The sequence below is a fragment of the Babylonia areolata genome, chromosome 19, assembly GCF_041734735.1.
Source record: "Babylonia areolata isolate BAREFJ2019XMU chromosome 19, ASM4173473v1, whole genome shotgun sequence".
Classification (NCBI taxonomy): Eukaryota; Metazoa; Mollusca; class Gastropoda; order Neogastropoda; family Buccinidae; genus Babylonia; species Babylonia areolata.
The window spans coordinates 33,104,249-33,118,379 of record NC_134894.1 but is presented as its reverse complement, the minus strand read 5'-3'; the positions used below and the strand labels follow the sequence as shown (position 1 = coordinate 33,118,379).

The following is a 14,131-nucleotide window of genomic DNA, read 5'->3' as shown; positions in this document are numbered from 1 at the left end:
CATGCACACAATGGCACGACAAATCGGAAACAAAGGCAGGATCGAAGCAGACATACGGTTTAATGCTGAAGATTCTTCTTTATATCTTCTTCACAGAAATGAATGGAATCAAGGGGGAACGAACAAGGGCAAGCAACAACATCGTTCCTCCACTCCCCCCCCCCCCCCCCCCCCTTGATGGTTTCTGTCAAAAATTAAAGGAAAATGCACTGCTCCCGTCTCCCGGGCCACGGTCTGTCAAGGCAGTCTCATCAGGGCGGATATCTCTTCGTCGAGAGTCTGAAGAGAAAACATATTAGCAATGAAAGCAACATACAAAAAAATAACAAGATTTTGATACTGTTCAATACAAAAAATAACAAGATTTTGATACTGTTCAATACAAGTGCAAATTTTCGCTGCACGGGAATATTCGTTCGTGACTGTTTTGGCGTAAGAAAACCAAGTGATCCTTAAATTCCTTTAGAAAATACAACTGCAAACAGAGATACTAGACAGAACCTTACAACCGAAGTATCATGGGTTTATCGTGTGTATGTTTGATGTGCAGATGCGAATGCATGTATGCATTGACCACTCAAGCTGTAAGTTTTTGAATGCCTAAAGCTTCTTGTTAACAGAGGAAAAACTCTGAGATAGGGCTGACACCTTGTGAGAATGACTGGAAAGAAGGTAGCTGTCATTTCGTTGTGAGTGTGTTTGTCACAAGAAGGGAACAGTTCTGTTTATTCCAGAACAACGCGATGATAATGTTCAAATTCTCTCTCTCTCTCTCTCTCTCTCTCTCTCTCTCTCTCTCTCTCTCTCTCTGTGTGTGTGTGTGTGTGTGTGTGTGTGTGTGTGTGTGTGTGTGTGTGTGTGTGTGAAATGACTGTAAATGCTTTTGACAATAAATCATCATGTCATGTCATGTCTCTCTGTGAGTGCATGTGTGTATGTATGGGCGCGCGTACACTCGCGCCTGTGTGTATGTATGTATGTGTTCTTATGTTCCTCCAGAGGGTTCGCCTTTTCACACTCATTTTGATGTAGACTATGGTATCAGTTTACTTGAGGAGTGTTCGATTAATTGTACGATGACAAATGTTATGTGCTGACTTGAACAGCAGAACTTCAAACGATGCACTCAAGATAGTTATTTGAACAGTTATGGCAGATGTTTGTCGAACTTATGCACTACTTTAGGTGTGAGTATTTTGAATGGTTTAAAGGCGACTTTCAGGGTCGCTTTTCATACATTTCTTATTCTGGTTGTAGTGTGACTGATTATTTCATATTTTCTAATGATCTTCTGTCACTTGGTTTTGATTCGTGTGAAATATGTGTGGACGAAAGAGTTGATTGTGATCATATGCCTGTTACAAACCCTGTAGTATTCACATATGTGAATAAAATGATTGCTAATAAGCTAGAAAATGAAGATTGTATGAAAGAAAATATACTTTGGAACAATGACTATGCAGACGTATTTCATAAAATGTTAAATAGTAAAGACACTCATAAAAAAGTTTGTGCTATAGATCTAATAGATACAGATATTAACAGTGCTTTGAACATGTTTAATGAATGTAAATATATGAAAAAGAACATATGTACACACACACACACACACACACACACACACACACACATATATATATATATATATATATATATATATATATATATATAATTACACTACAAGGTGAATGGTCTGTGGTCTGACCAGGAATGTGTGATTAGCAGATGAAATGTCAGAAGGTTGTTCAGAAGAAGTCATAGATCATTAAAGAACATCAACTAGAATACCTCGTTGCCCGGCGTAAATATAAGAACTTACAGAAGAGAAAAAGAAAACAGTTTAATGATATTTTGCTTGATAAACTTGTTTCATTTGTAGAGAATTAGAGAGAATTTGGAATGTAATGCAAAAGGTTTCGTTTAAAAGAAAGCAACAAATAATGTCGACAATGGTTCCAGCATTTTAGATCCTTATTAGAAATAGACATCAGTAACGAAACGTAAGATGAAGACGTGTTTGTTTATGACAGTACTAAATACATGAATCGTCCAATTTCAAAAGAAGAAGTCTTACTGGCCATGAGAAAACTGAAACCTTGTAAAGCAGCGGGTCCAGATGGTATTTTGGGGTAACTACTAAAGAAATCAAATGATCAGATTGTATTTTTTTTCGTTGAATTGCTTAATACACTGTTGAAAATGGCGAGTTTCCAGAAAATTGGACTGAATCGATTATTTTGCCTTTGTTAAAAAAGAAAGGTGATGCTAACAAGCCGAACAATTACAGGTGTATTTATCTTAGTGATGTGAGTAGCAAAACCTTTAAGTTCCATTATTCATAGTTGACTGCAAGAGTGGTTAGAAGAAGATGAGTTCAGAGCAGGTTTTGATAAAGGATATTCAACTGGGGGTCATGTATTTACCGTATTAGCACTTGTCCAAATACAGTTTTCTATAACTGCAAACTTTAATTCAACTGGGGGTCATATATTTACCTTATTAGCTCTTGTCCATATACAGTTTTCTATAACTGCAAACTTTATGTTGCTTTTATAGATTTTAAAAAAAGAGCATTTGATTCTGTCAACATAAATCTACTCTGGCTTATTTTGTTGAAAATGGAATGAAAGGTGAATCAAAAGTATGTACGAAAATGTTAAATGTAGGGTTAGATATGGCGCTAAACTTACAGAATTTATTAAATGTACAGCAGGAGTCAAACAGGGAGACGTGTGTAGCCATGTGTTATTTTCTATCTTTATAAATGAGTTAGCATTACAAGTGATTAATAATGGGAGGCATGGTGCTACTTTTTCATATGATGCTTTTGGATTATTTATCCTCATGGCTGATGATGTTGTTCTGTTATCAGAGACAGTTGTTTGATTACATCGTCAGTTAAACAATCTGTATAATACTGCTTCTCCACTTAAATTGAAGGCAAACATTAATAAAAGTAACATAATTGTATTTAGAAATGGGGGTTATTTAAGTGGGCGAGAGAGATGGGTCTATAAAGGTGTAACAATGCCGGTAGTTATACTTAGGAATATTTTTCTCTACTCGTTTGAGTTTCTCTGCAGCTTGATATTGCTAGTAGAGCAAAAGATGCTTTGTGGTATATAATGCGGAAGCATTGTAGTTTTAATGACAATTCTTTTTTTAGTTATTTTTCAATCTTTTTTCATTCACAGGTTCAACTAATTCTACAGTACGGTTCCGAAATATGGGGAATAGAGAAAGCTTCATTTCATTGCGAGCCAATTCATTTATTTGCTATCAAAAAGTAGTTGTGTGTAGATATGCGAACACCTAATGATATTGTTTATGGAGAGGCAGACAGGTATCCTATGTACGTAAACTCTGCAGTTAGCTCTATTCATTACTGGCTCAAGCTAATTCAGATGGATGCATTTAGATTAATTTACAACGCGTATAGAATGGTATTCCTATATGACTTAGATGTGAATGGAAAAAAACAATTGTGTCTCAAATGTCCGCGTTTCTTTGTATGAAAATGGTTTTGGTGGTGTATGGGAAAATCAAGGTGTTGGCAATATATGTTTTTATAACTATCTTTAGTCAACGTTTGATTGGACTGTAGGTGGCATAACTGAACGATTTAATTTGTATAGGACGTTTTGTTGTACCCATTATCTTGAACATTATCTGTAAAATGAACATAGTTAAAATATGTAACAACAAGTTTTCGGTTTGGTATTTCTGACTTGAATGTACACCGTTTAAGATATAAATCAAGTAATGATTGTGAACTGTAGTGTCCATTGTGCAGGACTGCAAAAGAGGATGAAGTACACTTTGTTCTCTATTGTCCAAAGCTTAACGATAACAGACCAAAGTTTATTCATCCTAAATATAACAGATATCTTAGTTTGTTCAGATTGAGTTCATTGATGTCATGCACAAAACATGATGTTATACGTAATCTTTCTATGTTTTTGTACAAGGCTTACAGATTGCTGCGCATCCAGAATCGGCCTCTTTTCCCATATGACACACACCGACAGATAAGCCTGCCTGCCTACTCATCCGTCAGTCCGACGGGAGACTCCATTACATATTCAGAGAAAGTCATTTCATAGTCTTATTTCCATTATTCATTTATCAGCAAATTATGTTACTGTCTTCTGTTGCTGTTTAAATACCCTTTCATTAGGGGCTATGGCCCATATGTGAATAAACCAATCATTTATTCATTCATTCTCTGTCTCCCTCTCTCTCTCTCTGAAATAGCTGTAAATGCTTTCTGACAATGAATCATCATGTCATGTCATGTCAAGTCATGTCATATCATGTCTCTCTCTGTGTGCTTGTGTGTATGTGTGTACGCTCGCGCAAGTGTGTATGTATGTATTCCTGTGTGTATATGTGTGTGTGTGGTGAGGAAGAGAGAGAGAGAGAGAGAGAGAGAGTGTGTGTGTGTGTGTGTGTGTGTGTGTGTGTGTGTGTGTGTGTGTGTGTGTGTGTGTGTGTGTGTGTGTGTGTGTTTGTGCGTGAGTGTGTGTGTGTGTGTGTGTGAGGGAGAGAGAAAGAGAGAGAGAGTTTGTGTGTGTGTGTATGTGTGTGTGTGTGTGTGTGTGTGTGTGTGTGTGTGTGTGTGTGTGTGTGTGTGTGTGTGTTTGGTGCACATGCAGATGGATAGAAACCAAGGAACCTGACCCTTACCTCCACATCATCAGAACGACGTCTTCTGTCATCCTCCTGACATGCCTTGGGGAGATCAAAGATGTCCTCAGACTTAATGCCTTCCCGAATGTCTTCATATGTGCTGCTTTCCATGCTCAGAACTTGAACAAAAAAAAATCATAGCTCACAGAAATCTTCCATTACAATAAAGGGTTACCTGCCAATTTTGGCTATCGGCTATCCGGTTTATGGAACGCTTGATAGCTTTGTATTACACTTGAACGTTGTGTATTTGAAACAATTTTATTGTTTTTTTGTGTTTTTTTAAACAATTTTGTTCAGTATTATGAAAACTGCTTTACAGGTATGTATCCGTTTCAAGTATTCAAGGCATGATAACAAGTTGTTTTTCTTTTTTCTTCAAGTTGCCCTTATTTTAAATGAGTGTCAGTTGGTCTGACTCTGGCATTACCCAAAATTTGATGGGCTGATAAGAAGATGGGAGTATCAGAACAAACCAAAAATTGAAAAATTGTGTATATCTGAACTACTGGTTATTCTTCGACCCGATGAGAATGTAGCCATTAATCCCAACTTCTGTTTCATTTTGTTACTGTGCCAAAGCATGTTACACACAAAAATGTGCCTGTACTCCAAGGCTTTTAGCAGTAAATTGAAATATGGGTATACCTTCGAAGAGTACTTCTTCCGAGAAAAAAGAAACTTTGTTCATAATAATTCTAACACCAGATTGTTTCTGTATAAAGCCCTGTTTATGGATACAAATTAAAATATGTGATATATGTTGTCTATAAATCATATAATTATTATACTGATTTAGACACTGTGTATATTAGAACTCAGTTCAAGACCTTACATAATTTACAAAAGAAAACATAAATATATGTAATATATGTACATAACATATACGTTTCCAGAGTTATGTGTACTAGCCAGCATTTCTTCTTTACCCACCCACCCCCTCCCCCCGAACAACTGTCAACAACACAACAACAACATAATGAGAGCAAGAAACAAACAAAGAATGAAACAAGGGTGGAAGGAAGGAGCAAGGACGGAAGGAAAGAAGGAAGAAGAGAAAGGAGGAGAGACGGAAGGAAGGGGGGGAGGGAGGGAAGGAAGGGGGGGGGGAAGAGACGGTAGGACGTGAGGAAGGATGGAAAGAAAAATGGAAGGAAGAGGGGAGAGACGGTAGGACGTGAGGAAGGATGGAAAGAAAAATGGAAGAGAGGAGAGACGGAAGGAAGAGGGAAGAGACAGTAGGACGTGAGAAAGGATGGAAAGAAAGATGGAAGGGAGGAGAGACGGAAGGAAGAGGGGAGAGACGGTAGGACGTGAGGAAGGATGGAAAGAAAAATGGAAGGGAGGAGAGACGGAAGGAAGAGGGGAGAGACGGTAGGACGTGAGGAAGGATGGAAATAAAGATGGAAGGGAGTACGGCAGGACGTGAGGAAGGATGGAAATAAAGATGGAAGGGAGTACGGCAGGACGTGAGGAAGGATGGAAAGAAAGATTGAAGGGAGGAGAGACGGAAGGAAGGGGGGAGAGACGGTAGGACGTGAGGAAGGATGGAAGGAAAGATGGAAGGGAGGAGAGACGGAAGGAAGGGGGGGGGGAGACGGTAGGACGTGAGGAAGGATGGAAGGAAAGATGGAAGGGGGGAGAGACGGAAGGAAGGGGGGGGGGAGACGGTAGGACGTGAGGAAGGATGGAAGGAAAGATGGAAGGGGGGAGAGACGGTAGGACGTGAGAAAGGATGGAAGGAAAGATGGAAGGGGGGAGAGACGGTAGGACGTGAGAAAGGGAGGAGAGACGGAAGGGGGGAGAGACGGTGGGACGTGAGGAAGGATGGAAGGAAAGATGGAAAAGGAGGAGAGACGGTAGGAAGAGGGGTTAGACGGCAGGAAGGGGGGGGGGGAGAGAGAGAGACGGTAAGACGTGAGGAAGGATGGAAATAAAGATGAAGGGGGGAGAGACGGTAGGAAGAGGGCAGAGACGGAAGGAAGGGGGGGGGGGACGGTAAGACGGTCGAGAAGAAGGACGGAGGTAAGGCAAGAGGGAAGTAAAGAAGGAATACTGACCGCCTCCTACGTAGTTCAAAGCGGTCTCAAAGATTGGGACACAGCCATCAGCCAAGACCACGTTGCCGTAGGTAGTGGTGCCACCCGCCTTGGTTTCATAGTACACCCGTGAAGCGCTCACTGTGTTGCTGCCCGTGCCCAGCGTCAGTTTGGCATTCAACACTTTGGACGAGTCTTAAATGCACAGACAACACACACACACACACACACACACACACACACACACACACACACACACACACACACACACACATTGTACTACAGCAGGACTTAAATGTAATGAATATCCGCGCGTCTGTGTGTGTGAGAGAGAGAGAGTGAGTGTGTCTGTATGTGTGTGTTAGTGGGTGTGGGTGTGTGGGTGTGTGTGTGCCTTTGCTTCGTCAGAATAAGTATCAATGTGACACAAAATTGTACACACAGTCTAGAATGGGTACAAAACAACTCAGTTTGACATCGAACACAAAAGGAGAAATTGCAAACACAAGTGCTAGCGACAAAAAAAACGTTTTCAAAACGCCTACCCTTATCATCAGATGTACCAGTCCTCAGCAACTAACAAGCATATACTGTTTATTGCTACACTTAACTTCCAACGGAACAATTTCCTAATCTATCAACTGATTTGCTTAATTACTTGTCATTTTGCTTTCTGATAAGAAATTCATCAGCACATACTTCAAACTATCTTTCCGACTTCAACGTATTATAAAAAACTGAAATCAAGACAAACTGTGCCATTGGTATACATAATCAAACAACATGTTTGAAATAAAATCGGAAAGAACGACACACACACACACACACACACACACACACACACACACACACACACACACACACACACACACACACACACACACTGGAATACCTGGCACGCAGCGCTTGGGAAATGCAGTCAACGCGGACTCTCGGCAGCTTCCATCGTTTAGGTCGTATGTATATGCGACATTTTTCTGAAAATGCCGAATATCCTTCAGGTTCTGTCTTTCTGACTGTGTGTATGTATGTGAAGGCTATGTATGTCTGTTTCTCTCACTCCTTTTTCCCGTCTCCACCTCTGTGTGTGTTGGTGTATATCTCTATATGTGTGTCTGAGTGTGACGTTCTCTCAAGGTCTCTAGTCTAATACAATAAATATGTATATGACAAAACAAAAGAAGGAAACAACGTTAATGAAACACCGGTTTTGGGTTAGTTAGATGAACAAACCCGAAATTAACTGTCTCATTCAATCCGTCACAGTTCCTCACTCATATCCTTTATCTAAAATTTTGGTCAAAATTTTATTAAAATACATTCATAAAACACGGACATAAAACACACAATATCACACTCAGACACACGCACACACAGACACACACATTCACACACACACACACAGTCACACACACACACACACACACACACACACACACACACACACACACACACACACACACACTCACACACACATACACATACACACAGGCGCGCGCGCGCGCTCCCGCGCGCGTACGCACACAGAAAAAAATATATGGATCCATAGAATGGAATAGTGTCTTAATTGTGTAAAGACAGCTTGAAAAGCGAATTTAAATTTCTCGGACTAATCATTTCCAACGATTTGAAATGGGAGAAAAAAATAAGGAAACAATTGTTAAGAAAGCACAACAGCGCCTGTACTTTCTTTGGCGCCTCAAAAAGTTCGGAATTAAAAAAGATATCATGGTTGGTTTCTACAGAGCAGTCACTGAAAGTGTGCTTATCTTCGCTATTACTGTTTGGTACGGAAACATTTCCAAAGAAGTTGCAGCCCTTAACAGAATCGTAAAAACTGCCAAGATTACGGGGGCTGATCTAACTTCTCTAGACGACATATATTATAAGCGACTACTCAAAAAAGCAAAATCAATCAGCCAGGACGAATCACATCCAGCTTTTGGGATTTTCGAGATGCTCCCCTCTGGTCGACGGTACAGAAGTATAAGGACGAAAAACAATCGCTTCGCCAATAGCTTTTCCCCAAAAGCAGTCTATGCCTTGTCTCTCAAACAAATCCAGTGTGATGGATAGAATTGTGCAATCAACAACCATCTACCTGTAGATTTAGTCATCAGCCCCATCCACATGTAATATACGGCTTCTGTTCAGACGTGTGTGTGTGTGTGTGTGTGTGTGTGTGTGTGTGTGTGTGTGTGTGAGAGAGAGAGAGAGAGAGAGAGAGTGTGTGTGTGTGTGTGTGTGTGAGCGTGCATGTGTGTGTGTGTGTGTGTGTGTGTGTGTGTGTGTGTGTGCAGTGCGGGCACGTGTGAGTATGCACACGTTTTTGCATTGATATGCACTAATTTCTTCTGTATCTGTGTTTGTGTATGATTTTCGATTTATGTTCGTACCTTGTTATGTACTATCCCCCCAATATCCCTTGTGACCCCGGTACACTTGGTAATAAAGACATATTCTATTCTATTCTATTACCATTGGTAGATGCCGTGAACCATTTACTCTGGTTTTCGACTCTTTAGGGTTACTGTACTATCTTTTTATACAGGTTCACACATGTGCAGCCACTCGATAGGTCGACAAAACCGTCTGCTATGACGCGTTCATTTGGTCTGTGTCAATGAGACAGCCGCCCTTTCCACCACCAACGACCATGGAAAAGTCAACAAAAAAATGACAGCTTGAGTCGACAGGTGTCGGTTCGTTTTCATGATATGGGTAATTTCGCTTCGTTTGTAAGCCCAACTCTTGTTCAAAAGGGCGCAATACACGCTAAATGTCATTCCTCACAAGCCGCATTGCAAAACGCACGAAAGTTTTCATAGAAATGCGTCCCAGAATCTAGGATACCAAAATAGAAAATAAACAAAATGTGATGTTACTGATGAATGAGTTGACAAAGATGATTTTGCTCGTGAAATTTCAGTCTCTGTAATCAAGTCAATATGTCATGACTGTGATGACGAACATGATTTTGCAATATCCCACTCACTCCATAAAAGGCCAGGTATTTGAACTGCTTGGAATTCCCGTTGCTATCAGTCTTGTTGACGATGAATACTTCCCGCTGATTGACGGCGTCATACGTCACTTCCGAGTTCATCTGTGCATGTGAAATAAGAACTGTGTTGTCAAAAGCGTCAGTGTGAACGGGGAAGTTACGAAAAAGGAGAGACAGACAGACAACACAACCAAGCTCAGTTCAATTCAATACAGTTTGCGATAACATATGCAAAACACACACACACACACACACACACACACACACACACACACACACACACACACACACACACACACACTCACTCACTCACTCACTCACGCGCGCGCACAGAGATATAGAGAGAACACCAGAAACAAAACAGAGAGACAGGGTGGGGGGGAGGAAGAGAGAGAAGGAGACTCAAAAAACATCATTGCTTACGGACAGAATTTCAGGTAGTGCCTATAGTTTCTGCCCCGGCAACAATACTGACATCAAAAACAATTATCTTAACAAAGATAATGAAAGGAACACATGCACGCATTAAAAAAACGATTTAAATAAGATAATACACGACGTAAGACAAAAGCAACCAGAGACAATATCTTAATGAAAAGCAGAAAGTATAAATGTGAACAGTAACTGATCAATGCCATTAATCAACACACACACACACACACACACAGAGAGAGAGAGAGAGAGAGAGAGAGAGAGAGAGAGAGATCCTCACAGAATAAAGAAAAAAGACATGACTGAGAGAGTAGAAAGAGAGAAATATATACAGAATCAATTTTCGTATATGATGATGATAGAAACATCAACGATAACAAAATTGTTGTGGATGTGATAACAAGAAAGAAAAAAAAGATATGATAAACAGTGTAATGTGTAAACAGACACAACATATATTTGTATTTGTATTCCTTTCTATCACAACATATTTCTCTGTGTGAAATTCGGGCTGCTCTCCTCAGGGAGAGCACGTCGCTACACTACAGCGCCACCCCCTTTTTGACTCACTTGTGTAAACAAAGTGAGTCTATGTTTTAACCCGGTGTTCGGTTGTCTGTGTGTGTGTGTGTGTGTGTGTGTGTGTGTGTGTGTGTGTCCGTGGTAACCTTTAACATTGACATTTTCTCTGCAAATACTTTGTCAGTTGACACCAAATTAGGCATAAAAATAGGAAAAATTCAGTTCTTTCCAGTCATCTTGTTTAAAACAATATTGCACCTTTGGGATGGGCACAAAAAAATTTAAAAAATGAAGCCTAATTATATGCAAACTGCATTTACTCTTATATTTATATTTTTTTGTATTCTCTAAACTTGGCACTTTGATCTGATATTCTGACCCAACAACAAGAGCAGTCATTATTATCATTTTTTGTTCAAACAGGAAGTTCTTTTGCTAAGTATGGAAGTTTTATTTATTTTGCAAACGTTTTGGTGCAGACAGTAAAAAAGGGAAATTACTCTGTAATTAATGCTAGGGGACTTAATTTGCTTTAAACTGATCTTTCTCATCTTAAACATTACATTTTGAAATTATACTCAATACATAAAAAGCTTGGACTTTTTTTAAGTGTATCACAAGTGAGTCTTGAAGGCCTTGCCCCTCTTGTTTTTCTTTTTTTTTTCCTGCGTGCAGTTATATTTGTTGTTTTTTTCCTGTCGAAGTGGATTTCAGTGCAGAGTTGAGATATGTCATTTCTCATAAAAAGGCACCATATAAACAGCTGAATATTGTTACTATTGTTCATGTTGGCTTTCCACTGAAGTAACAGTTTTCGTGTATTTGATTTGAGGGACCGGAAAGACTCACACAGCTGGAAGAACGTAGAAAGAGAGTTCCAAACAGGTGGTCCAAGAATGTAAATCTTGATTTGCATGAATTAATTAATTTCAGATAGAAAATACAGACAGAGGCAGATAGAGACATACAGCCAAAAAGTGTTGTGAGGACCTGAGTGATTGTTGTTGAGAGAAACTTTGCGGAGACAAACGTGGACAATTGTCTCCCCTCCCACTTGTCCGGCGAGCAGCATGCAGGTCCGTCTCCAGCTGCCGGGCAAGCCGTCATCACCAGCACCGCCAGCACAACACACACCGCCACTGTCCCCTTCATCATGTTGGTGGTCACCTGGAATGGGTTAGAAACATGGTGATTGCCTCCCTGTCTTTGGCTCTCCTTATCTATGATATCTGGCAGTAACTGGACACCTTCTTTAACTTTTCCTTCTACATGGTTTGCTGACCGATACATGATGAGAATAACGTGGGGCTCAAGTCATACCCTTGCCTTGTTCAGGTCAAACAATACACCGTCAAAAGCCCATCTACATTATGTAACGGAAAACTGTATTTCTTGCTGCTGTGTGCACGTGTCAAATGATCAGTATGAGGACAAGCCCAGAGCTATCTTGTTTGGGGAAGTATCTGAGTTTGTTCCTATGTACTTTATATTTACCTGTGTGCTGGCTGAATCGGAAGCACAAGCAGCGCTGACTTGACGTTGTCTACCTTGTGTCTGGAGAGAGTTACCACCCTTTATTGTTTGTTAATCATTTTCTCTCCTGGCCTCATTATTCTCATGTCGAGTCAAATAACAACCGAGGAAACTATGTGTTTGTTTTGTATTATCCGTGTATTCCGTTTAGCAATTCAGGATTATAAGGATATACCAGGGTCTTTTTTTTAATATAAAAAAGAAATGTAAAGAGCTAATTTTTGTGAGAACATTATTCTGTAATTGCTGCTGTTTGCACATGTTAAATGATCCGGTATAAGGACGAAGCCGGAGTTTCCTCTCTCAGTCTCTCTTTCTTTTTTTTTTCCGAGGAAGTGTCTGGGTTTGTTCCAATGTACCTTTTTTTTACGTGTGTCCTAGCTGAATCGGTAGTATAAGCAGCATTGACTTGAAGTTGTGTACCTTGTGTACGGAGAATGTTACCACTCTTTGTTGTTTGTATATCATTTACTATCCTGGACTCATTATTCTTTCGTGTTTTTTTTTTTTTTTTTCTAAGTGTGTGGTCTTATCTTTTGTATAGTTGTCTTGCACAGATTTTGTGATTCCCGATTTTAAGAGATGCTCCTCGATGAAAATTAACATAATCGTGACTATCTTTCTTATAATACATTGCGATAATCGTGGCCCTTGATCACTCCTAAGGATAAACGTCTTGCTATAAAAAGAAAGAAAGAAAAAGAACCGTAAGAACATTTCAGAGATACGCTATCAATTCCACTTACTCTATCGTTCTTAGGCTTGGTTTCAGGTTAAATACATCCTTTAAAGTTTTGAGGTAATGTGAGGGGAGTAGAGGAGAAAGAGAGAGGTCTTGTTCTCTAACTATTAAGTATCTAAAACCAAAAGATAATTTGTCTCCAGATTCTGTCTGTTCTGCGCATTCCTCACTCACGACCAACACCTATTTTTAGTGCAGTTTTATTTCCTGTCCTGTCGGATTTCTTTCAAGTCGCTGATTGCAATCACATGAATGTGCACATGAACACTAAAACCAACAGAACGGCCTATTGCTTGCATAAATAAACACTCATGTGGTGATTAAGCTATGTTAACGAATATGAGTGTTTACCATCGACCTTCATTAACATGGATATTCGCCGATTTTTACTGATTTTCGCACTGGATACAATGCAGACACGCACATGTATCGTGTTTTGAAATGTACCACCATTAAGCCACCAGCAAATACTAATATGTGGACAATTAGAATCATGCTTCCTGATTTATAAAGGTATTTGAAAAAAAGACCTTTATAACTGTCCTGTTTTAGCCAGCTGTACATAAGATCTCGTCCACTAAGTTTAGGTTACATTCATCAACAAGATTCACTCTGGCGTCATAAACATATAATTATATGCTTTAGACATGTGTGTTTTGTAACTTAAGAAAATTTTTTCCACATTTTCCTTTCAATATTAGGTGATAACAGACACACACACACACACACACACACACACACACACACTCTCTCTCTCTCTCTCTCTCTCTCTCTCTCTCTCTCTCTCTCCCGCTCTCTCTCAATTATAGCCTACATAATTATACATATATATATGTTGTTGTTGTTGTTTTTTATACATGATATGACCCTTTTTGTTTAATCTTCTTGACGACAAATCATTTTCAAATGCAAATACATTTCTTTAATCTTCTTTTACAGACTACAGTTCACGAACTGCGTCTGGATCCCATGTTTCGTTGTGTTTTTTTTTTTTTAACATCACATTTTCAAACCAGTGAAAGTCACACACAAACACAGAGACAGAGAGAGAATACCTTTTCTTCCTGCTGTCTTCCAAGGTTTTGAGATACACCTATTCAACGCATGATTCTTGCCGTCATTTATATGTGTCGAGCTCCGCAACAGCTGGAGATGAAATCACCAGGCCAA

At 39.6% G+C, this 14,131-nt stretch overlaps 1 protein-coding gene across 1 annotated transcript; it reads right to left on the bottom strand.

Moving 5' to 3' along the window:
* Positions 1-237: 237 nt before the first annotated feature.
* LOC143294148 (mammalian ependymin-related protein 1-like) lies at positions 238-11,841 on the bottom strand. The gene is made up of 6 exons (XM_076605580.1): positions 11,713-11,841; positions 9,724-9,834; positions 7,621-7,705; positions 6,750-6,923; positions 4,687-4,808; positions 238-279 (listed from the first exon to the last, which is right to left on the bottom strand). Exons 1-6 carry the CDS (start codon positions 11,839-11,841, stop codon positions 238-240), a joined length of 663 nt encoding a protein of 220 aa, XP_076461695.1.
* Positions 11,842-14,131: the final 2,290 nt, after the last annotated feature.

Excerpts from the sequence above, each read along its gene's own strand:
- LOC143294148 (XM_076605580.1), bottom strand. The coding sequence starts at position 11,841 with ATGATGAAGGGGACAGTGGCGGTGTGTGTTGTGCTGGCGGTGCTGGTG. Across the intron at positions 9,835-11,712 it reads GGAGACAATTGTCCACGTTT|ATGAACTCGGAAGTGACGTA; the intron begins GTCTCCGCAAAG and ends TCACATGCACAG. Across the intron at positions 280-4,686 it reads GTCGTTCTGATGATGTGGAG|ACTCTCGACGAAGAGATATC; the intron begins GTAAGGGTCAGG and ends TTTTCTCTTCAG.